The sequence below is a fragment of the Triturus cristatus genome, chromosome 9 (genome assembly GCF_964204655.1).
Source record: "Triturus cristatus chromosome 9, aTriCri1.1, whole genome shotgun sequence".
Lineage (NCBI taxonomy): Eukaryota > Metazoa > Chordata > Amphibia > Caudata > Salamandridae > Triturus > Triturus cristatus.
The window spans coordinates 758,991,409-759,015,906 of NC_140592.1; the positions used below are offsets into that span (position 1 = coordinate 758,991,409).

The 24,498-nt window shown below is 45.1% G+C and overlaps 1 protein-coding gene across 3 annotated transcripts in view; it reads right to left on the reverse strand.

Annotated features, from left to right (window-relative positions):
- Positions 1-24,498, reverse strand: part of GANAB (glucosidase II alpha subunit) — a 329,555-nt gene that overhangs the window by 175,341 nt on the left and 129,716 nt on the right. For all 3 annotated transcript variants that reach the window (XM_085626079.1, XM_085626077.1, XM_085626078.1), the window contains 5 exons: positions 21,254-21,380; positions 20,938-21,017; positions 20,398-20,541; positions 19,743-19,839; positions 19,350-19,451 (listed from right to left, as the gene is read on the reverse strand). In XM_085626079.1, the coding sequence (XP_085482205.1) occupies positions 19,350-19,451; positions 19,743-19,839; positions 20,398-20,541; positions 20,938-21,017; positions 21,254-21,380 (550 nt within the window). The remainder of the gene's footprint in view (positions 1-19,349; positions 19,452-19,742; positions 19,840-20,397; positions 20,542-20,937; positions 21,018-21,253; positions 21,381-24,498) is intronic.

Sequence of the window (24,498 nt, forward strand, 5' to 3'; positions counted from 1 at the left end):
GCACGCACGTTTTTGAATCTCACCCCAGATGAACAGCGTTTAGCTGGGATTTATATGATTCAACAACTCCTTATACTATATCAGAGTCAGCATTCGGACCCTGGTCCCTTACCTGACATATTGACTGAATTGCTTATGAATAGATGGAGAGGTTCAGGTACTAAATTAATTAAAGAAATTCTAGAATCAAGAAAGCAGTATATTCTTTTTGTATGTTCAGACCGTGTCTCATTGCCCATCAAGGAAAGAACCACGTATTACATGGATAGACAGAATCCCTTACGAGAAGTACACCCAATAAAAGGCGAGGACAACGAGTTTAAGCGCGTATTTGTATATACGCCCATATCAAAAATAGAATTGTTAGAAATGAAGAAAGTGGTACCCAGTCATGACAAAGATCCAGCGGGTTTTCACCGAGAAATTAAAGACATGTTACTCATGGGAGAGTATACCTATCCCGACATTATGACAATATTAAAGGTATTGATGCCTGCTGGCATTTATGAGAAACTCAAGGAAAAAGAGTGGGAGGTAGGAGACCAAAAGATAGAATGGTCAGTATTAGAAGCAGAAGAAAAGGCCCGAACTGCAGGAGCAGGACTCTGGGATAAAACTAAAGCGCTACCAGGTTTATTAGTACAGGTACTGCCACGTTTATTAACTACGAAAAAGGAAGATTGGGGTACAATTTCAGCCTGTAAGCAGAAGCAAGATGAAGACACTAGTGATTACTATGCCCGATTTGAAAAATGTTTTGGTATAAATAGTGGCCTAAAAGCAAGTAGCGAATCATACCCACATCTGTTCGTAACAAAATTAGTAGAAAATGCCCTGCCCCAAGTAAAGAATAGGGTATTAAAATTCGAGAGTACCTGGCAAGGTAACACTCCATCACAAATGTTACAAATGTTACAGTACCATCACAATAGAATTAGAGAGGAACAAGAACATGAACACAGACGCATGAAAGACACGAAAATGAAAATGTTAGTTTCTCAGACAGTCCCAGCTGAAGGACATAAAAAGGGTATGACACATTCCGGTGATTCAGCCGGACCTGTAAAAGGGACATGCAATTATTGTAAAAAGCCAGGTCATTACGTACACGATTGTCCAGTTTTGAAACATAATATCGCCATAGGTAAAACACAAGAAAGACCACGGCCACCTAGACAGGACCAGAATGAACAAGGAGCTCCGCAGCATGCACAGGCCATGCCAGCTTCACAACAGTCTATACAGTTTGTGCCAGCTGCACCAGCGCTGCCCGTTGCTGCCACACAAACCACGACACGACAACTGTACCAGACCGCACAGTACGACTATCCTGATTATCAACGATACGCATGAACAAGCCTAGAGAGGGAAGTTGACTTACCCCTTATCGAGATCCCTGTAGATCAAGAAGGACCTTATGTACATAGTGAATTATTAGGCCAAGACAGAAAATTTTTACTCGATACAGGGGCAAGTCGAACAACCATAAAACGTAGTGAAGTTCCAGGGGCACCCCTCTCAGGCTCACAGAATATTTCCCTTGGTTTTTCAGGAAAACCTATTGTTAATGAAGTGTCACAGCCTCTCCCACTTACGATAGGACCTTTGACCCGAACTACAGATTTATTGCTTACTAAATCATGTCCAGAAAATCTGTTAGGAATAAAAACACTGAAGGCTCTAGGAGCCATAATATGTTGTTCTCCGGAAGGAGTAAGATTGTTTTTACGTGATTTTAAAGGTCATTATGTGTCTAGAGACATGGATCCCCGACTGCAGACTTTACCTACACATCTATGGGCACAAGGCCCTACTGATGTTGGATGCATGAATATTACACCATATCGAGTCACATTAAAGGCAGGAGTGGTACTACCACGAATGCGACAATACAAGTTACCACCAGATGCTGTAGTGGCTTTACTACAAATCATTGACGAGCTAATTACCCAAGGAGTAGTTGTAGAAACAGACTCCAATGTATGTAATTCACCAATAATTCCGATTCTTAAACGAACAGATCCAAAGGCCCCGCCAGTATATCGATTGGTTATTGATCTGCGCGAATTAAACAAATGCATTGTGCCACAATTTCCTGTGGTCCCAGATATCTCGTCATTACTGACAGCTATTGATTCCGAAGCGACATTCTTTACTGTAATCGATCTCAAGAATGCCTTTTTCAGCGTCCCAATAGATCCGGAAAGCCAATATTTGTTCGGATTTAGTTTAAATGGACGTAGCTTTAAATTCTCACGCGCACCTCAAGGATTTACAGAAAGCCCCAGCATCTATAGCCAAGCACTGAAACGAGAACTCGACAGTATCCACATGCCAGTTAACACTGCTCTGCTTCAATACGTCGATGATCTGTTGATCACCGCGAGAAGTGAACCGGAATGTGAAAAAGCATCACTGACAGTTTAACAATTTCTAGCCGAAAAGGGGCACAAGGTGTCCCCTTCTAAGCTGCAATTCTGTGTCCAGCGAGTTATTTATCTTGGACACTCGCTGTCCAAGGAGGGAAGGCAGCTTACACCCGACCGCATTCAGTTAATAGCTAACATGCCAATACCCAAGACACAAAAGGAGGTGCGGGCTTTCATAGGCCTCACGTCATATTGCAGGCAGTGGATCCCTCAGTACGCATTTCTAGCAAAACCACTCATTCAGTTGACAGCACAGGAGGCAGCCACATCGACTGTTCTCCCTTGGACCCAGGAACATACACAAGCTTTTGAAAGCCTAAAGAAAGCTTTATGTCAAGCACCTGTTTTAGCAACGCCATGTTACAGAAAACAGTTTACACTCTTTGTTACAGAACGCGAAGGTACTGCCTTGTCAGTACTCACACAGGAACAAGCAGGAGCACACAAACCATGTGCTTATTTTTCTAGTACATTAGATCCCGTAGCTCAGGCTTTGCCTGCATGCCTAAAATCAGTGGCAGCGACAGCTTTAGCAATCAGACAAAGCGATGCCATAGTGTTAGGACATCCATTGACAGTTCAAGTACCACATGCAGTAGAGGTTCTTGTAAATAGAACACAAACACAACACTTGACTATAGCGCGACTTACAGGGTACGAACTTACATTGTTTCAGCCACACATAGAAATCAGACGCTGTAACACATTGAATCCTGCCACACTTTTGCCAGTAACCGGAACAGACCCACTAGCCCATGACTGTATTGAAGTTATTACAATAACGACGAAACCTAGACAAGACTTAACCGATGTCCCATTGTCAGACCCAGACCTGACATTGTATGTAGATGGTTCATGTATGAGAACGAATACAGGAGAGTTGGTGGCTGCTTACGCAGTCACAACAGATACTGAAGTCATTGAAACTAATCGTATAAATACTTTGTCAGCTCAAGCCGCAGAGCTTATTGCTCTGACACAAGCCTGTATTCAAGCCACAAATAAAAAAGTCAACATATACACTGATTCACGTTATGCATTCGGAGTTGTACATGACTTCGGCGTGCTATGGCGAGAGAGAGGTTATTTAACTTCCCACGGTGCCCACATTCAGCACGGACCCCTCATTCATGCCCTATTAGATGCAATACATCTACCTACTGCAATATCAATTATGAAATGTAAGGCTCATACGAAGGTTATTGATATCATTTCTCAAGGCAATGATCTAGCCGACAGAACAGCTAAACAGACTGCGCAAACCCAAACATCCGACATGACAAAGACAATAGTTCCGATGCCGACACATTGTATGACAGTTAAAGATCCTACCCTTGACGTAATTGACATACAGACACATGCTACACCAGACGAAATAAAGAAATGGACTGAATTAGGAGGGATCCAAACGGACCAAGGATGGATGATGAAGGAAAAGTCTGTGTGGTTCCTTCCTGATTCAATGGTCCAAGTTATAATTAACACTATACATAGTCCAGCGCATCTAGGAGAAAAAGCTATGCTAGACAGCATTCAACACATTTGGTTCAATAAACATTTACGAGCAGCAGCCAAACAAAAGGTCCGTACCTGTATGATCTGTTGCCAGTTCAACCCAGGAAAAAGTGTTCCCGTAGAACAAGGTGGATTTCATCCTCCTAATCACCCTTTTGAAGTACTCCAGATGGATTATATCCAGATGGAACGATGTCGAGGATTCAAATATGTTCTCGTAGTTGTCTGCGCTCTGTCCCGCTGGACGGAGGCATACCCGGTTTCAGATTACACTGCCCCGACTACTGCCAAACAGTTAGTTCGAGAATTCTTCCCACGATACGGTTTACCACGTGTTGTTCACTCAGATAACGGCCAGCCGTTCTCATCCGAATTAATGAAACATGTTTCACTTCTGTTAGGTTATCAGTGGAAATTTCACTGTGTCCGACACCCCGAAGCAGCAGGTCTCGTAGAAAGACATAATCAGATACTGAAAATCAGATTGTCCAAAATATGCAGAGAGAAAGGTGTCGACTGGGTAGTAGCGTTACCAGTTGCACTCTTCTACATGAGAATGGTAGCACACTCTCGAACAGGGCTATCCCCGTATGAGGTGATCTTCGGCAGACCACCAAATATGTGGGGGACGCCTATACCACGCAAAATAACTGATATTGACTGTAATATGCTGACAGATTACTTGGCTTCCTTGATGTCTGCACTACAATCTTGTCGTTCACAGGTAGCTGCAGCCTTTCCCGACAATACTGAGGTGAAACCCCATGACGTAATTCCGGGGGACCTCGTCCTTGTGAGGAATTTCGACCGAAAGACTCAGCTGGAGCCCAGGTGGAAGACACCCAAGTTGGTCCTGCTGACCACAAGGACAGCCGTGAAGATCGAGGGCAGGAAAGGATGGATTCATTCAAGTCATATCAAGAAATTTCATGGACTTCCTTCAGATGTAAACAGCCCACCTCGTGTGTCCTCACCAATTTACTCAAAACTACCTCTGGCTGAGGCCGACAGTAAAGAACTTTATAGACTAAAATTAAGGCCTAGGCCGTCGGACGATTTGATTGTTTAAGTCCTCTCCTAGGTGAAGCGGTTGAATCTGTCTCCGACATGTATCCCCTAGACCTGAATCATGGACAGTCGCGAAAAATGATGAAACGACAGGCGTATTGTAAATCACTGCGTAGCCATTGCATAGTGACATTATTAATCTTGTTTTTCTTAAGTCTTTCAATAATTACTGCAAGTATATTGTTGCACATATATTACCCTATTGCCAGAAACGTTTACAATGTTACTGCTGAACATTCTTTTAGTGACTTACCCCCGCATGAATTGTCTTATAGACTTGCGCTGCGTAATAACACTTTCATTAGTATGTTACATCATTCCCACCAGACTAGTAATGCAACTAATTGTTGGGTGTGTGGCCGGCTCCCTCCCTATCAGAATTATGAAGGAGTCCTGCCTTTCTTTCCACATCCGTTTACACATAATGGCTCCTGTGGAGCATGGTTTAGTTTAATTAATTCCATAGACTCAGACACAGCAGTTTATCAAGACCATTGGGTATGGGGAAATCTGAACCTAGTTTTTTTCAAAGTCTGTTACCCTGACAAGGAGGGTCGCCCCAAAGGAACAGGAACTGATCTAGAAAATGAAGTATATGGATTAGGTAACTTTACTCCTAATCTCATGATTCTAAATGTCGAATCCGAAGTTGAACTAGTTTTACCAACAATGTCAGTATTCCCAGCGAAAGGTGAATTGTGTGTGAGAAAAGTTGGTTCCATACATATGGGCCATAGTAAATGCACTACTACAGTAGAATTCAGTGATCAAGGCAAATCTTCATTTAGAGCTTATCGCCACTCCTACTTTATATGTGGTCAGACTGCATATATGCGTCTACCTCTAGATTGGGATGGTACCTGCTACATTGCATTCCTTTTGCCACCTGTTTTCCTAGCTCCTCCTGATTATTATAGAAATATTCATTTAGTACACAACAGAGAGCGGAGAGATCTCCCAATTGTCGATTACACTGAAACAGCATGGGAAAAATACACAGATTTCAATAAAGGCATCTTTCCCTATATAGGTACTGTTACTAATAGTAAGCTGATACGTAGATTAACTAGAACCCTTGAAGCGGTAGTGAATGAAACTATTTCCGCCTTAGGCAATTTAACAGAAGAGCAGTCTGCTATGCGGAATGTTGTGCTTCAAAATCGTCTTGTCCTTGACGTCATCCTGGCTGATAGGGGCGGAGCTTGTAGGGTCATCGGATCAAGCTGTTGCATTTTCATACCAGAAAATTCGCCATCTGTATATAAGGCCATAACTCGCCTTCATAAGATTGTAAGCCAGATACACCAGAACCCAGGCACTTGGACTTGGTCCGGTTGGTTTTGGAGTGTGATATCAGCCTGGGGATGGAGAGTCCTATCCTTCCTAGGTATTGGCCTTCTCATACTATTCAGTTGCTGTCTATGTCTACAATGTGGACCAGCGATGTGTGGCCTGTGTGCCACATCGTGTATTCCACCACCAAGATTTTGTTCGTCCCAGAAGAAAAAAGAAGAACAAATGATGCTATATGAACAGATTAATGGATTAATGAAGATTGATATCTCTTGACGGGCAAGTAGGGGACAAGGAGGGAATGTGGAAACATGGATTTTTCTGGTCAGTTATGTCCCCTATCTTGGACCCCAACGGTTCTATGTGCATATTACAAGTACATGTATGTTTCCTCCAGTTCCAGTTATGAAGACGCAAACACATGTGCGTCCACCGTCAACATGTCCTCTGTCAGATCCGCCATGAATAGGCCGGATATTCCATTCCTAAGTACGAAAGGCCACCGCCTTTATATGGTTCACTTATGCCATTTTACAGTCCAGGCAAGTAGGCCCTGATTCTGTCGTCAAACTCTTCTTGCCTTCTGCCTCTGAAAGCTCCAGTCTGAGCCTGCAACTGTGACCATGAACTTTGTCTCATTCTCTGCGCGGCTCACAAAGCCTGACATCAGCCTATTCTCTGCCAAGAACTGTATTTCACCTTCGAGTTATCTGCTTCCCCCTCAGCCAATGCATTCCTGCCTAGTAGTTTAAGTAAACATTCTTCCAGCTACCGAGCAAAGGGCCCGGCTTCTCTGTCTTTATACAAGTAATTCATAGCCCTGTTACTATGGAAGATTCCTGCCCTCGCATCTAGTGTAGACACTTAGACGCTTGTACACGCACACACAGTCAGTATAGAATAGATTCTGTCCGAGAGTCCTTCTTTTGTGGATAACATAGTTCTTTAAACATAGGATGTTAGATATGATTTGGGATTAGGTTGACTTGACCCCCCAGACTTTGTCTCCACATGTAGAGCTAAATGTCAAGTCCCCTTCACCCCCTAGTTGCACGTCAATCACACGTCATGCTGCTGCGCGCGCATCTATGCCAAGTATTATCTTATAGATCCACCTATATATGACATCATAACCAATTATGTTTCTTTTTACTCCTTATTACACCCATTTTCGGTTACGCATATGAATCGTCATTTTCCTTATCAATTGTTACGCCTACTGCATTCGCTTCATTGTAATGTATGTACTATAAAAGTCATTTCTTGTCAATAAAGTATGTACTTCACTTCCTGAACCTCCGTGGTGATGGAACTTGGAGCAACCGATTATAATCGTTCATTGGAATAAAGCCCATTCCGAACCTCTAATACCACGGATTCTGCCTCTCATTTTACTGAGCTATTTTATTATGTTTCTGTATCAAATTAAGTCCCGGTAAAGAATTTTATTTACCACACAACAATGGCTTCCCTTCATGTGTACTGGCAGCAATAGGACTGACCAGCACAATGACATATCTTCTCATGCAGTTATGCCCTCACATGTAGTATAGCGCACCTTGCCTTAGGGCTGCAAGGCCTGCACTAGGGGGTGATTTACCTATACTCCATGCAGTGTCTGTGGGCAGAGCACACAGGGCTGTGTGCAATGTCGCGTTTTCACTTTTGTCTGATCCGAGACACGCAGTCTGCGGTGGCAGTCTGTAGGAGCTTGGTGATGGGTCTTTTAGGTTGGCACAATATGTGCTGCAGCCCTAAAGGACAATCTTTGGCCTACTTGCCCTCGGTATCAGCGGTACCACTTACCAGGGACTTACAGGGAGTGCCAAAGATTTTGCCAATTGGGGTGCTGTGGTACAGTTTTAAGAAAGATATCTGGCACTAGGGTCCTGGTTAGCAGGAACCCAGTGCACTCCCAGTCGAAATCACATCAATTACTAGGCAAGAATTGGGGGGCGGGGGAGGGGGCGGGGGGGGGGGGATCAAGTCAACAAGGGCCACTTTCCTACAGAGCTACATGAAGAAAGAAGGCAAAGTGTTAAAGAAGATAGGAGATGCTATCCAGAACACAGGAAAGTAGGTGGCCTTTGTTAGATACATGATGCCTTTGAAAGACCAGGATGGGGAAAAACTGAGAACGGGCCTTTAGGAAGAAAGGCAAGATGGAAGAGGCGAAGATGATAAAGGAAAGAAGGGGACCAACATGGATTGGAGGAGCCAAGTGATTCACAGCAATACAGAAGGAGGGCAAGATCAAGAAATGAAAGGAGGTGACAAATGAATGCAGGAGATGACATAGAAAAAAGCATGGATAGAAAGTAACAGTGATACTGGGAAGAAAGAAAAGGAGGTAGAAAAGTTTGCAATATCATGAAGGCAAGTTAAAAAAGACGCAGGGGAGTTACATTAAGTAAATGTAAAGCACATCAAGTTGCAATACTTAAGCTGCAAGAGTCTTGGAGGTAAAACAATCTCTCACTGCAATATACAGTGGGAAATAAAGGTAGAAATAAGGAATATGCTACTTACCAGTATGCATCTGTTCTTGGCATGTAGAGCTGCAGATCTACACACTTTTGCATAGATCGCCATCTGGTGTTGGGCCCGGATGTTTACAGTTTGTTTTTCCTCTTGGAAAGTCTTTGGAAGTCAGGAGGTCGGTGACTCCTCCCTTGGTTCGTATTGCGCATGGGCTTCGGCTCCATCCTCAGATTGTTTTTCGCCAACAGCGAAAGATGGAGCGTAGTAATAATAGTGAAGAAACCCATGTGTGTTGTATCTAAATAAGATAGACTGGAACAGATACAGGTAGCCGGGGAGGCGGGTGGGCGTGTGTAGATCTGCAGCTCTACATGCCAAGAACAGATGCATACTGGTAAGTAGCATATTCCGTTCGAGGCATATGAGCTGCAGATTACACACTTTTGCATAGACTATATAGCAGTTCCCAATCCTAGCGGCGACCACCAGTATCTGGTGCAGTAGATTGAAAAAGTGTTTTTAGTACAGCCTGGCCCGCACTAGCTTGTTGCTTGGTTTGCACATCTACACAGTAATGTTTAGTGAAAGTGTGCGGTGCTGACCATGTAGCTGCTTTGCAGATATCATCCAATGGGATGTTCCCTAGAAAAGCCATAGAAGCCCCTATCTTTCGTGTAGAGTGGGCTTTAGGGGGAACAGATAGCATGCGTTTTGCCTTGTGGTAGAAAATTTGTATGCATTTTACAATCCACCTAGCTATCCCTGATTTAGAGATGGGGTTGCCTTTATGTGGTGGAGAGAAGGAGACAAACAGTTGTTTTGTCTTTCTGAAAGGTTGTGTTCTCTGGATATAGTAAAGTAAGGCCCTTTTAACATCCAGTGTGTGTAGAGCCCTTTCTGCAACAGTTTGAGGTTGCGAGAAAAAAAACGGTAATTCTACCGATTGGTTTAGATGAAAGGGGGAAATGACTTTGGGTAGAAATTTTGGGTGGTACGGAGGACAACCTTGTTGGGGTGCATTTGGAGAAAAGGTTCTTGTATAGTAAGTGCTTGTATCTCACTGACCCTTCTAAGTGAAGTGATGGCTACAAGGAAAGCTGTTTTCCATGTGAGAAATTGCAGTTCACATTTATGCAAAGGTTCGAAAGGCGGTCCCATTAGCCTTGTGAGAACTATGTTTAAGTTCCACACAGGTGAGGGTGGTACTCTGGGGGGAATTATTCGTTTGAGGCCTTCCATGAAGGCTTTAATGGCAGGCACTCTGAAAAGTGATAGGTGCTGTCTGTTTTGTAAGTAGGCGGCAATTGCTGCGAGGTGTAGCCGGATGGATGTATATGCTAGGTTACACCTTTGTAGATGGAGTAAGTAGCATATGATGTGCTGTATAGATAAGTCTAGAGGGTGGATTGTGTTGTTATGGCAATAAACCACAAATCTTTTCCACTTTGCCGCGTGGCAGGCTCTAGTAGTAGGGCGTCTAGCTTCTCTGATGACGTTCATACAGTCAGGGGGAAGGTTAAGGTATCCGAATTCTAGGATCTCAGGAGCCAGATCGCAAGGTTGAGCTGAGCTGGGTCCAGGTGTCTGATCTCTCCATGGTTCTGGGTTAGGAGGCATGGTGAGAGGATTAACTTTTGGTGTGGCACTACCGAGAGTTCCAGCAGCGTGGTGTACCACGGTTGTCTGGCCCATGTTGGAGCTACTAGAATCAGTGTGAGGGAGTGCCGTTGTAGCTTTCGCACCACTAATGGAATTAGTGGGAGAGGTGGAAAGGCGTACGCAAATTTGCCTGACCAGTTCATCCATATCGCATTGCCTTTGGACAATGGGTGTGGGTATCTGGCGGCGAAGCGTGGGCATTTTTTGTTTTCGTGGGTGCCGAAGAGGTCTATGTGTGGATGCCCCCACATCTGAAAGAACGGGTGAAGAACCTGCGGGTGAAGTTCCCACTCGTGGATCTCCTGCGTTTGTCTGCTGAGCAGATCTGCCATGGTGTTTTGGACTCCTGGGACATGTTGGGCCAGGAGAAAGATTTTGTGTGGAATTGCCCATCTCCATATGCTCTGTGCTAGTTGAGAGAGCAGTGGTGAGTGTGTGCCGCCTTGTTTTTGAATGTAGTACATGGCCGTCATGTCTGTGCGAATAAGGACTGCCTTGCCTAAAATGTGAGTGTGAAAGGATTTTAGGGCTAGAAAGATTGCCAGTAACTCCAGATGGTTAATGGAGTAACTTTTGTTGCGGCGTCCATGTGCCCTGCACTAAGAGGTGTAATAGATGAGCTCCCCAGCCGGAGAGCGATGCGTCTGTTAGGATTATTTGTGGAACCGGGTCCAGGAACGGTCGACTTCTGGAAAGATTCGTGGTGTTCCACCACTGCAGAGAGCGATGGGTGCGACCGTCTACCAACACCAGATCTGTCAGTTGCCCCTGGGCCTGGTTCCATTGGCACGCTAAGCCCTCTTGGAGTGGACGCATCTGGAGTCTTGCATGAGGCACTATGAAAATGCAAGAGGCCATTATCCCTATCAGTTGCATAAACACTCTTGCTGGGAGAGAGTGTTGAGGTATGAATCTTTGACGCAAAGCCTGAATGCTTGCAATCCTGGCAGGATTGGGGTAGGCTATGGCAATACCTCGGTGTCTATGGTGGCACCGAGGTATTGCTTTGTGTGGGATGGTATTAGCTGGGATTTTTGGTGGTTCACCGTGAAACCTAGCTGGTGAAGTAGTTGGATTGTAGTGGCGGTGTGATGTACACATTGATTGTAGGACGTGGTTTTTATTAGCCAGTCTAAATATGGGAAGACGTGAATGTGCTGTCTTCTGAGGTGTGCCGCCACTACCGCTAGGCACTTGGTGAATACCCTTGGTGCTGTTGTGACCCCGAATGGGAGCACCTTGAACTGGTAGTGTTGCCCGTCCACTACAAATCTGAGGTACTTTCTGTGGCCATGGTGTACCGGAATGTGAAAGTATGCGTCTTTCAAGTCCAGGTTGGTGAGAAAGTCGTTCTGGGAGAGGAGCGGAAGTACCTGCTGAAGTGTTACCATGTGAAAATGGTCCGAATGTTTGTATGTGTTTAGAGGCCGGAGATCTAAGATAGGTCGTAGAGTCTGGTCTCTTTTTGGTATCAGAAAATATAGGGAGTAGACCCCTAAATTTTGTTGATTGGCGGGGACTTGTTCCATCGCCTCTTTTTGTAGGAGGGAGATTACCTCCTGTTTTAGTAACGTGGAATGTTCTTGTGACATTGGGCGTTGCCTGGGTGGAATGTTTGGGGGGGGGGGGGTAGATGTCAATTATAGGCAGTACCCTAAACGAATAATTTGGGTCACCCATCTGTCTGATGTGATGGACTCCCAGACGTGAAGGGAATTTTGTAGTCTGCCCCCGACCGGAGTGGGATGGTCTGGAGGGAGCAGGGGGAAGTCATTGGGTAGGCGGTGTGGCAGAGCGGGCGGTATTTGTTTTGCCTCTGCCTTTATTTTTATTGCCTCTATAGCCGCCTCTTTGATAATCCCTTGTGAAGGTGGATTGAGCAGGGGATTTGTAGGAAGTGGACACGTGTTATCTGAGGAGTAGCCTCTGCCCGTAACCCGAAAGGAAGAGCGGCGAAAGGAGCGCCTAGGAGGGTGTGACTGTAGGGCTCCCATAGATTTCGCCGTATCTGTGTCTTTCTTCATCTTCGGGGGCCTCATCTACCTTTGGACCGAATAGATTTTCTTGATCAAATGGATGATTCAATATGGAGGCTTGTAACTCAGGTTTAAAGTCTGAAACTCTCAGCCAAGCATGGCGACGGAGGAGGACGCTAGTGTTAATGGCCCTGGAGGCTGTGTCTGCTGCGTCTAAGGCACAGCGTATAGAGGTGTTAGTTATGGTCTTACCCTCTTGAATTAATTCATTGGCCCCGTTTTTGTATTTTTCTGGGAGATGGTGCATGATGGTTTGTAGTTCATCATAATGCGCTCTGTCATATCTGGCCAATAGCGCTTGAGTGTTGGCGATACACCATATATTGGCTACTTGTGACGCAGTGCGCTTTCCTGACGCGTCCAGTAGCTTTGACTCTGTCAGGTGGTGGTGCTTCGCCTGACGCCTGGGAATTTGACCTCTTCCGTGCAGTAGATACCACTAGGGAATCCAGTGGCGCTGGCCCTTTGATTTAGGCAGGATCTGTGGGGGCAGCTTTATACTTTCTCTGTGCGTGGGTTTAGTACCCTAGCCCTGACTGGGTCTTTAAAAACCTCTGGCGCATGTTTTATTACCCCTTTGAGCATAGGTAGTATAGAAGTAGACCTATGTGCGGTATCAAAGGTGTCGAGGAGGAAATCTTCCTCTACTGGGTCAGTTTGTAGCTCTACCCCGTGATAATGTGCCGCCCTCTGAAGTAGGTGGTGAAAACATAATGAGTCTTCTGGTGGAGATGGCCTGGATGGATAAAGGTCATCTTGTGGGACATCTGGGATGTCTGGATTATTATAATCGTCCCATGGGTCTGGGGATCCTGCTGGGGTGGGGTCTTGTGGCACATCTGCTGGATCATAGTATGGGTCCCCCTGATCATCATGGTCTGGAGACGGGGTCGGAGAGCGATGAGGCAGGGGTGGAGAAGGCGGAGGGGGCAGAGGTGGAGAAGGTGGGGAAGGCACTCTGAAAGGGGAGGTAGCAGTCTTTCCTCCTTGGAGGTGGAATCGGAGCTGGTTTGTCCAAATGTCTCTTTTTAGAAGAAAGTGCCAAATGTCCAGTTTTTGGATCCTTGGTAAGTGTCTTTTGCAAAGGATCCGGTGTAAACAGTTCCTGAGACAATGGCTGTTCGGTCGGCGCCTAAGGTTTCGGGGCAGATGGCTTTTTAGGCTTGTCCGTGCCGTGCTTTTTTGGAACCTCCGATTTTTTGGTCGGCGCCGAGGCAGGCTTCGGTGCGGGAGTGTCGGTGCCGAGGGCCTTATGATGTTTGGTCGGTACCGAGAGGCTGGGTTTCGACACCGAAGGCTTTGGTGCGGAGCTCGGTGTCGAGGTAGAGGCCGATCTCTTTCGGTGCCAAAGTGTGTTTATCGGAACCGCTGGCAGGCTGGCTCGAGCCCGAGCCGCCGGAAGGCTTATTAGTCTTTTCACCGGGCCCAAAGGTGGGGTGTTCGAAGCAATGTCTTTGGTCTTGCCTAAGCCTGGAGGCGAAGGCGTGACCAAAGCCTTTTTGGGTGTCGGCGCGGGTGTGGGAGGGGGTATTTTACTCACGACCCTCTGAGCCGGGGTGATGTCCTCCACATCGGAGTCGTCGGCTTCGGAAGCACTGACGAGGTCCTCTTCGGTGTGCTGCTGTCCCTGAGCTTAGACGTCGTCCCCGAAGAGGTTGACTGGAACGGAAGTCGAGGAGTGCGCCATGTTTCGTCTGGCCCTTCGATCTCGAATAGTCTTTTTGGATCTGAAAGACTTGCAGGCGGGACAGTCTCGAGCCTAGTGTTCAGGGGAGAGGCAGAGGTTGCACACCTCATGAAGATCGGTGTGGGGGAATTTGGATCCACATCGAGGGCACTTCTTGAATGGAGTTCTTTCCATCAGCCGGGACCGGAGCTTGGATAGGCCCGTAGGCCGCCGTCGACGACTGGAATCGAAGGTGTGTCAAAGAGAAGGTTATCAGGATCTGAACAATACCGCGAAGAGCGAGGATTCCGTTTCGATCGTCGAACTGGAAATGTTCGGAACCGGAGCGCGAAGTATTACATCCGAGCCCGATGGCGGAAAAAAACAATCTGAGGATGGAGCCAAAGCCCATGTGCAATACGAACCAAGGGAGGAGTCACCGACCTCGTGACTTCCAAAGACTTTCCAAGTGGAAAAACAAACTGCAAACATCCGGGCCCAACACCAGATGGCGATCTATGCAAAAGTGTGTAATCTGCAGCTCATATGCCTCGAACACATACTTCCCAAAGTGAAAAAGTAACCAGCAAGAAGACATGGCATCTATTTTGGAGTTACTTAACATACTACACTATCAAATATTTTAAAATGATTTAACAACTCAACCATCTCGAACAACTCCACGTTCCCCGTACCTGTATGTAATGTGCCATTGCCACTTCAGCCACCATATACTTTGCATCACCACCACCATTATCATTATCATACCACCAATTTCCATGTAGCTCCTTGTACTCATTATGTGCCATTGTGTCTCTCCACCACCCCGCTGCAACATTTAATCTGCCCACTGTATACTTGAATCAACCCACGGCTGCTCCCATCCCTGCTCACCAAGTAAGCAAAGCACTCACCCCAAATACTGCTTTCCAATATTCTCCAAATGGAAACCTTCAGGGGATCCCTAAACTCTTCCTGCACCCACTTCCTCTCCCATACTCTTCCACAGTCAAAACCTCAACTCCACCCCCCCCCCCTAACTATTATCTGTCCAAAGGAATTCAGCACATTTTTCCCCCCCACCCCCTCCCCTCAACCAAAAACCCATAAATGCCCTCCGACCTTATTAATACCAGAATCATCAACTCAGAACACTTATCTCAACTTCATTTTCATGGCAACCTACCATCCATTTCAAGTCTGTGGACATCATATTACTTAAAAAGATTTCGGATACTTACACTTGGGCAGCCCAGATAAGAGCAGCCCTGGATTAGAACTACAATCCAGATAAACCGTTTGTGGAAGTAGAACAGACCTTTTCTAAAATTACTCAAAAATATATTCTATGGCTACAACCTAAATACCTTTGAGATTACAGGGCCCTCCTCCCAATCACAGAAACATTACCAGACTATTGGAATCTATCAACACACAAGTCATTCCCCAGATACCAGTTTCCACCAACACCTTTAATCCACAATCCAGATTTCTTCCCTATGCATCTCCTATCAAGGATTTACCACATAGAATGCGGTAGACCCACCCTGTCTAAAAGAGGTTTTATTACGACAGCAGCATTCACACCTGAGAAACGTCAAAAGAAATATAGGCTCTGAACAGGGGTAAAACTTTTCACCTCATCAAAGCCTTACACTGGGTGGGAGGAAGAACACCACCATATTCAGAGCAGAAGAGACTAAACACATTTGAATCCCTTTTCAGCACCAATTTGCACTGGAAGGGTATTTTCTCGTTCTGGAAATATATCCTTCAACTTCGGCCGCAGCCGAAACTCAAGTATGTTAAAACATAAGGGGGAACGAGACTTCGGCAAAGACATCCCTGATGAAGCTTGGAGGGCGATATGGAGAAGAGCAGAGGGTCATACATATGCATACAAACACAGCTGTAGCACCTATAAGCTGCTATCTAGATAGTACCTCACCCTCACAAAGCTACATCCTATGTTTGGCAGTTTACATAACTGCTGGAAGGGCTGTGGGGAACAAGGCACATTGATTCACACTTGGTGGTCCTGGTCACATATTCAAAGCTTCTGGCGTGAGACACTAGCACAAATAGAATTGATAACACATGTTGTCCTCCCCCAAGACCCTATATCTGTCCTTTTCTGCTACCCTCGAGCCGAAGGAACTAACCCATTGACCTGCTTCACAGGAAAATACATCTCCTTTAATACTGGCCACACGACCTAGCATAGCTCAGCAATGGAAACTCCCAGCAACACCCGCTATTAATATGTGTTGGGGGTGAGAGTATAGTCAAACTATGCTATGGAATGGCTAACAGCATTAGTACATGAACGCATGTACAAATTCAAGTAAACATGGTACCCTTTTATTACATGTGTGAAGAGAGAACAAGGAGCGGGCAGAATACAGTCAGTGGTTACTCCAATCCTACACAATTCTGGCATCTGCAAACTCTCAAAAACCAAAGGAAATGATGGACGGAGTGTTGAACATTGCAAGCACTCACCCCCAGTCAACTGATCTGGGTTTAATCCATCACCGTTCTTTAGCCACCCCAGTTCAGACATGGCCATATGCAAATCAGTCTGACCCTGTGCCTCATGGGAACAGTCCAGCCCAAACTGCCAAGCCATGTCTTCCCTGGACCGGAAACAAGCTTCCTAGGACCGGTTTCTGGCATTTCAGCCGTCTTCAGCCAGGCTTGCTTGAATCCAGTGGCAAAGTGAGCAAGGGACTCACGTCGGAGCATACCCTGCCAACTTATGGCGAACAAAGCACAGGGTAAGACTGATTTGCATATGTCAATGTCTGATCTGGGGTGGCAGAGTAGGCTAAAGAACAGTGATGAATTAAACCCAGATCAGTTGACTGGGGGTGGGTGCTTGCAATGTTCAACACTCCGTCCATCATTTCCTTTGGTTTTTGCTTTGTTCGCCATAAGTTGGCAGGGTATGCTCAGACGCGAGTCCCTTGCTCACTTTGCCACTGGATTCAAGCAAGCCTGGCTGAAGACGGCTGGAATGCCAGAAACCGGTCCTAGGAAGCTTGTTTCCGGTCCAGGGAAGACATGGCTTGGCAGTTCGGGCTGGACTGTTCCCATGAGGCACAGGGTCAGACTGATTTGCATATGGCCATGTCTGAACTGGGGTGGCAGAGTGAGCTAAAGAACGGTGATGGATTAAACCCAGATCGGTTGACTGGGGGTGAGTGCTTGCAATGTTCAACACTCCGTCCATCATTTCCTTTGGTTTTTGATCTGCAAACTCTCCCCATCTGAAGAGGAGAGCACCTGAATACTCTAAACATCCTGTCTAATGCTGCTGTTGCTATGACTGGACTGATCTAGTAAATGTGTTTACCTGAGGCAAACACTGAAATTACATACCTAATGACATCCCCTATGCAATCCCTGTACCTAAATCGTAAGATTTTAATTTCTATAACGTCATATAGACCACAGGACTATGTTTCCCACTCAAGTGATATCTTTTACATTTGTTTTCTTACCCATGTTTTGTACCGTTCTGTAACGCTTTCAAAAATCAAAATAAAATGGTAAACAAAAAGCCTTTGGATGGCGTCCGATACTCCATAATTCCTACTCAATGTCACCATCATCGCTTTCCTCTCAAGGGCACTCTAAATTCTTCTTTTGACTAGACTTACCAATAGTTTTTTAATTCAACAATCCAAGCTACCCACTTCAACAGGCATTTCACAACATCTACTCCACTGACATTGATCACCAAAATGTCAAATTTCCTCATAAAAAAAACAGAAAAAGTGCAAAAAGAAAAATTGGACAGAATGCTGAACAATGTCAAACTCACCCCAAATACAAAAATCAGGGCCTAATTCCATCATTGTTTTGCTCATCACGCTATCCAGTTTGGACCTAGCCATATGCAAATCAGTCTTGACCCTGCTCCCCATAGGAACAGTCCAGTCTGAACTGCCAAGCCAGGTTCTCCAGGGACCGTAAAGAAGAACAATTTGACAAGTTTCGGGGTATCACCCCTTATCAGCAAGGATAGCTTGAATCCAGCCTCAACTAACAGAAATCAAGAAAGCTTGCCGGATGATGCAAGGCCCGGTACAATTCCTCACCCCACTAAGTTTACGTCCCATCATGCTATCCTCACAAGCATCTATGCCACATTCACTCTTGTTCTCTGCATAGATTGTAGTTTTCCCATCTATTTAAAGTTACCAATGTGGCACAAAGAATATGAAGGTGACAGTAAACTATGTACAGCAGTGCTTCCCAAACTTCAGAACCACAACCCAAATTTCATAATTACAAACTTTTGTGACCCACCTAGTTTAAATGGATACGAGGCAGGCGATTTTTAAAAGTAACTATAGCATCATGTGGTAGCACACTGTCATTTACAGACATATTTCCCACTCTAGTTGTCACTAAATGTGCACAGACAGTTGTACTTCTAAAACTATGGTGTACAAATAATGTGTGGAAATCTGGTTTCAGTGAATGTTTTATCATTTGTCTATTACCAAGTAAGATGTCTGGATTCTTTTTATCCTATCAAAATCTTTGTTTCCAGCACACTTCAGAACTATAAATAAAATTGATTTTATTTTTACTTTCCTAGCTGCAGAACATGTGCAGTTTCTACAGGTATCTACATTTTCGTGTGTTGCAAAATAAATGACATTCTACAGCCTTTCCCGTCAATCCCTGTACCCCATTGAGATTGTCACATTATTCATGATACATTACTTTCTCCAACTGCAAAGCTAGAGGAATTTGTAAATACCAATCCCTGTATTAAAAAATATAAGCAACCCTTTGTCAGCAGACATAGCCTGATATTTGACCCAGTCTTTGAAGTGCAGCAAATGTGACAACATAAATACGGAATTTAAAGGCACCTTTATTTATTGCTTGGACTTTTATGACCCACCAAAAATCGGGTCGCAAGCCACAGTTTGGGTAACACGGATGTGCAGCATTTCGGGTCAAAATATTCACAAATGTGCTTGTCTCCTCTCATGATGAACATCTCTCCCACTATTCCCATAATTGCATATTGAACTACTGTCTAACTCACCTGAAACATTTGCACCACTTTATTTACACCGTAGCCACCCTCATACGGCTCCCTCGATATTTATTTACCCACCCTTTGGCAAGTGGGCTTTGTTCCATCTTTACATTCATCCCACATCCCTCTCGCCAGCTCACCTCCACAGAATGAGATCCCTACTAGCCCCAGACTCAGGCACATAGGAATAGAAATCTTCAGGTGGTCCCACTCAGCAGCATTGTCTCCTGTCCAAATTGCTCCTGTATCAATCGAAAGCAAAAAACAAGCAAACGTTAGAGACTGCAATACTTGTATTCCCCCCCTTAATCCCTTAGCTCCTTTCATCCCAAGAGAGTTCTCACAAGTGGAGTTGCTGATAGCACTGCAGATACAAAGTCTACATTCCTCCTCAAAGTTGAGCATGCAGCAGGCTCTGCCCTAAGCGTATAGAATTGGTATACTTTAAATACCACCACTGTTTGTTAGCCTTGATTAGGAGCCCTCCCAGTGCTTGTGTCTACAACCCCACAGAATGATCTGAAAGAACTCACCGTAGCGCTGAGATCCGGCAAAGAAGGCTCTACTCAGGACAAAAGGCCGCTCATTACCGCCAGATCGCTGGATCTGACCCTCTGCAGTGGCTTGTTGCTGGGCAAGATAGGGGAATGTAAAAAGCATTTCAGTTAAAGGAGAATACCCACATGTTAGATAGAGCTTGTACTCATGCCTTCCTTGTTGACACTCCTAGCTCCTCAGCCCTCCTGAATCATTTGTAGCCAGCTAAGCTCTTCTATCATCTGGGGGGAGGTGTAGTGGCGGAGATTAGTTGGCCTCCTCTCCAACACCTTCTGGGCCATTCTATTGTCAGATTCCATACCGGCATTCCTTCATACTAACTCCCACCAAAGAGGGCCTGTATGTTCCTGGTTGTGTTACCTTCTAAAACAAATGCGTCTATTTCAAAGCTTTGTCCCCACAAACCAACAACAGTCATGTAAGCAACCCTCTCCAAAGCTAGAACACAGTCCCCAAGTGTAAAATGTTCTCCAAAGTGTGCATGTGGTCAACTACATACTCTCACTTAAAGTGCAGCAGTTCCACCAGATGTGTTGCAGCCAAACATGCTAGCTAATATCCTGGTTCATGAGCGGTGCCTAGCTGAAGGTCTCATGGTCCTTCTGTCATCCCTGCTCCATTCCTACTTACCACATATAAGCCATACAGATTGTGAACATCTCGGTGCTCCCATCCATCTTTGTGCACTGCATCCTTGTGCATTGATACCTCAGGTCCGTTAAAGACTGATGGCTCATTCATATCATTCCAGACAAACAGGTTACTCATTGATCCCTGGGAAGATGAGAGAATGGAAAGAGGCAAGTCAAAGAAAGGCACAGTGTTATTCTGCCCATCACGAACAGCCCTTTAGCCCCGAAACCTTATTGCACTTTAACCATGAACCCAGTGCAAGCTCAACAGTGCTAAAAGATTGTATGTGTTTTCCTATGCAACAGGGTCTTGAGCAGCCCCACCCAACCGCTTTGCTCCCTACCCTCAGCAGCCCTCACAAAAAAAAAAAAAAAAAAGTTGTGCAATGCTCCTCTGAACCACAACCTGCGGGCAGATATTAATACAAAGTGACAGAAATGCTGGAGCCAACCATTCAAGACTAGTGAGTCCCTCAGTTTGCTGGCCCCTTCCTTCCCAGACAGGGACTTCCCCCTCCAAAACGAACCTTGCTCTCACCTCATACTGATCGTAGGAAAACATGCTTGACCACCAGGCACGCATCTCCGGATTTGTAAAATCTGGGTACCCAGCAGAGCCTGGTCAAAAGGAAAAGACAGTTGTGAAAACATAACTTCTAAAAAAAATAAAAATTTTTTTTTTTTTTTTTTAAAAAGTCACCATGCTCACTTAACTCACACTTCTTCAAACAAGTCTGCAGTCAAACCAGGTTCCCACTCCATTCTATAAGCCTATGTTTGGCAAGCAGACTTGCCCAGATCACATTCTTTCTCTTGACTCAATATATCCTCCATTTTATTTCTCAAACCAATACCTGGCCAGCACCAGCCTTCATAGTCACTGCCATCCTTTGTCTTCACGTAGAAGTTTTTAGAGCGGATCTCATTGTGAATCCGGTAGCCACTGTCAATCTTGATGTGAGGGTCTACAATGGTCACCATCTGTCGAGCAGGATGAAAGGAAAAGAAACAAAAGCAATTAAGGTTTCAATTGAATCAAACAATGCAATACAACATTAAGTTCCCTCGCTTGCCATATTAAATTAAATGACATCAGTGCATAGGTGAAACTGGTCCAAAAGACAGGTTTGCATTCAAAAACAGTCAAGAAAGACCAATAAAAAACTAAAATAAAAAACACAAACATGCTAGTTCAGGCAGCAGGATGAGAAAACAAAATCCTGGCTGCAATTAGGAACTGATTTTCGGTAGATCTATAAAGAACACTCAGTCAAGGGCAGGGGCGTTTACGGATAGCTTACTAGCGGTTTATAATGAAGCATATACCCATGTCGAATTACTGGAGTCCATTAAAGCAGCGCTTATAGTAATGCTGCCTAAACCCGATTAGGGCAATAAAGAGGCTGCATCCTTGTGCCCACTCTTTATGCTAAATGTGGATGTAAAATCCTGGCATCAAGATTGTTGACCCATCTTCTGACTCCGGTGCATGACGACCAGTGCGACTTCAATTCCCTTGGTAATACATTATGTAACTTGCTTCGCCCCTCATTGGTCTAGCATGCTCTGACCCTGGCGGAGGATAGATATGCTTTGGCGCTCCTTGATACAGAGCAGACATTTGATTCTGTGGCCTGGTGCTACTTATGGCAGGTGTTGAGCACATTGGGGTCCGGGAATTCCCATCTCTGGTGGGTACTCTTACGGTAAGGTGGCTCCTTGGTGAGGGTGCTCACTGGAGTGATAGTGTCAGAGCATTTCTCACTATATAGGAGGGATTAGACAGGGCTGCCTATTATCGCCATTGCTTTTTGTACTGGAACCACTAACCAGTAGGTTGTGGGCAGTTTTTCAGGGTTAGGGAGTGGTAATGGGATGGACCGCATACGAGATTTCCCTGTACGTGGACAACGTGCTGATGTATTTGCGCACAATGGAGTAATCGTCTCCATTTTACTGGCTGCCCTGTCAGTATTCTAAGAGTTACCTGGGCTTTGTGTGAACTGAGAGAAGTTTAAGCTGTTCCCGCTGGGTGCCATAGCGGACATGCCAGGGGTGGGTCTACTATGGGAGGCCAACAGTGTTAGATACGTTGGGATCTGAGTGACGAGGGATCCAGCCTGGTTTCATAGGCTGAATATGGGCATCATGATGGAGGACCTGAAATCTGTGAATCTTTGGATTACTCTCCGGCTATCCCGGATGGGTATAGCAACTGGAATAAATCCATTGTTTGTTTGCTCACCATGCCACCCCAGTTTGGACACAGTCATATGCAAATTAGTCTTAACCCGGCTTCCCATGGAAACAGTCCAGCCCAAACTGCCAGGCCATGTTTTCCCGGGACCGCAAAATAGACACCCTGGGACCGATTTCAGGGTATCTCTCTCATCCAGCAGGCTAGCTTGCATACAGTGGCATAGCAAGCACTGGACCCACGTCTGGCCATACCCTTCCCACTTTGGGTGACTATAGCAACACAAAATTATGGACGGAATGCTGAACATTGTCAAACATTCACGCCCAGTCACAGATCTGGATTAAATCAAAACTGATTTGCATATGGCTGGGTCCAAACTGGAATGGTGTGGAGAGTAAAAAAAAAAAAAAAAAAAAAACACAATGGATTTAATCCAGATCTGTAACTGGGGGGGGTCATAGTCTGAAAAAGGTTCTGAATTTTGTCCATCATCTTTGTGTTTTGCTATAGGTCCTGTAAGCCCTGTAGGTATTCCCCCGTTAACCAGGGCGAATAACAAAGTAAACAAAGCACCTAGATCAGTTGTTCCTAAGAGGAAGAGGGGTACAGACGCCCAAGGTTTAAGACAGTGTAAAATTCCTAAAACCTTAAAAAATGTGTCTATGTCTGTCATCTCCTCACATGAAGAGCGTTCGGACTCTGGCGAGGCTCCTAATTGTCCACCGGGTCAGCCACAAGCCAATGACATGCTTTCCTTGATTGAGCAGTTGATTCGCTCCCTAATGCTACCTCTTATGGAAAGAATTAAACTGGTTAGTGATAAAGTTGATAACCTAGAGCAGACAATTCTTGACAACTTTTGTTCTTTAAAGAACGTAGTTAAACTTACTGCAAAAGCAAGCGATAACCGTAGCTCTACATCTTTAGTCACCCCTCCATCTGTTGCTCTTGCTCCTTCTGGTATACCCCCAGTGTCAACACTTGTTAGTCCTGGTCTGGGTCCCATAAAACTAAGGGATAAAAACTGCGTCCCTTTCAAGAAGGCTTCCCAGACAACTGTTGACCCAGAGGTTGACCATACTGAGGTAGTCACACAAATTGGTCCCACTGAAATTACTTCTCGTTCTTCCCTGGCCCATATCCATCTTCCCCCTCAGTCTCTTCCTTATGTGGTGGTATTAACTGGTGTCCCCGAATTAAAAAATTCTAAACCCGAATCCTTTGAAGAACTTAAGAATAAAGTGACCCACTGGCTAAATAAGTACACGCCTATTCCCAACAATATGGATGGGAAAATGTTTGTTAGAAGGGTTAGCTGGGTAGGATCACGCCCCAAAGATGTTTCGGGCGATTCTATTATTATCAATTTTAAAGACAGCCGTGTTGCTAGCTTTATATGTGACCATGCTCTTTTTTGGTCTCATTCGGGGATTCAGGTGCATGACTTACACTATTTTTATATGCAATTTACTATTCGTGAGGACAGGAGGGGTCACGCCTGGACGGGGAGAGGATTTAATCATGGAACTTTTGCTTTGAACCCCAATGATAATAATGGTATGTGTAACTGGAATGATATAGATTGACCAGAGGTAGATCATTCTAGTGTAACCGTCCCTGGGGGAGTTTGCCTTACTGTTGATATGCCACTGGCTTACTCTTATGTTTTTTCCCTGGCTCAGTTTTGTACTCCTTCCCCTTCTAAGGATAAAGTTTCAAACTTGCCTGTTCAGTCTGAGTCCACAGGTAGTCACATCTTGTTTTGATGTCCAGATTAGGGCGTTGGGATCTAGGTTTGGATCCTTGATTTCCTGGAATGTTGCTGGCCTCAAGGCGAAGATGGATTCTCCTGCATGGGTAGAGTTCATAGGTAACTTTGACGTCTGTTTATTCCAGGAG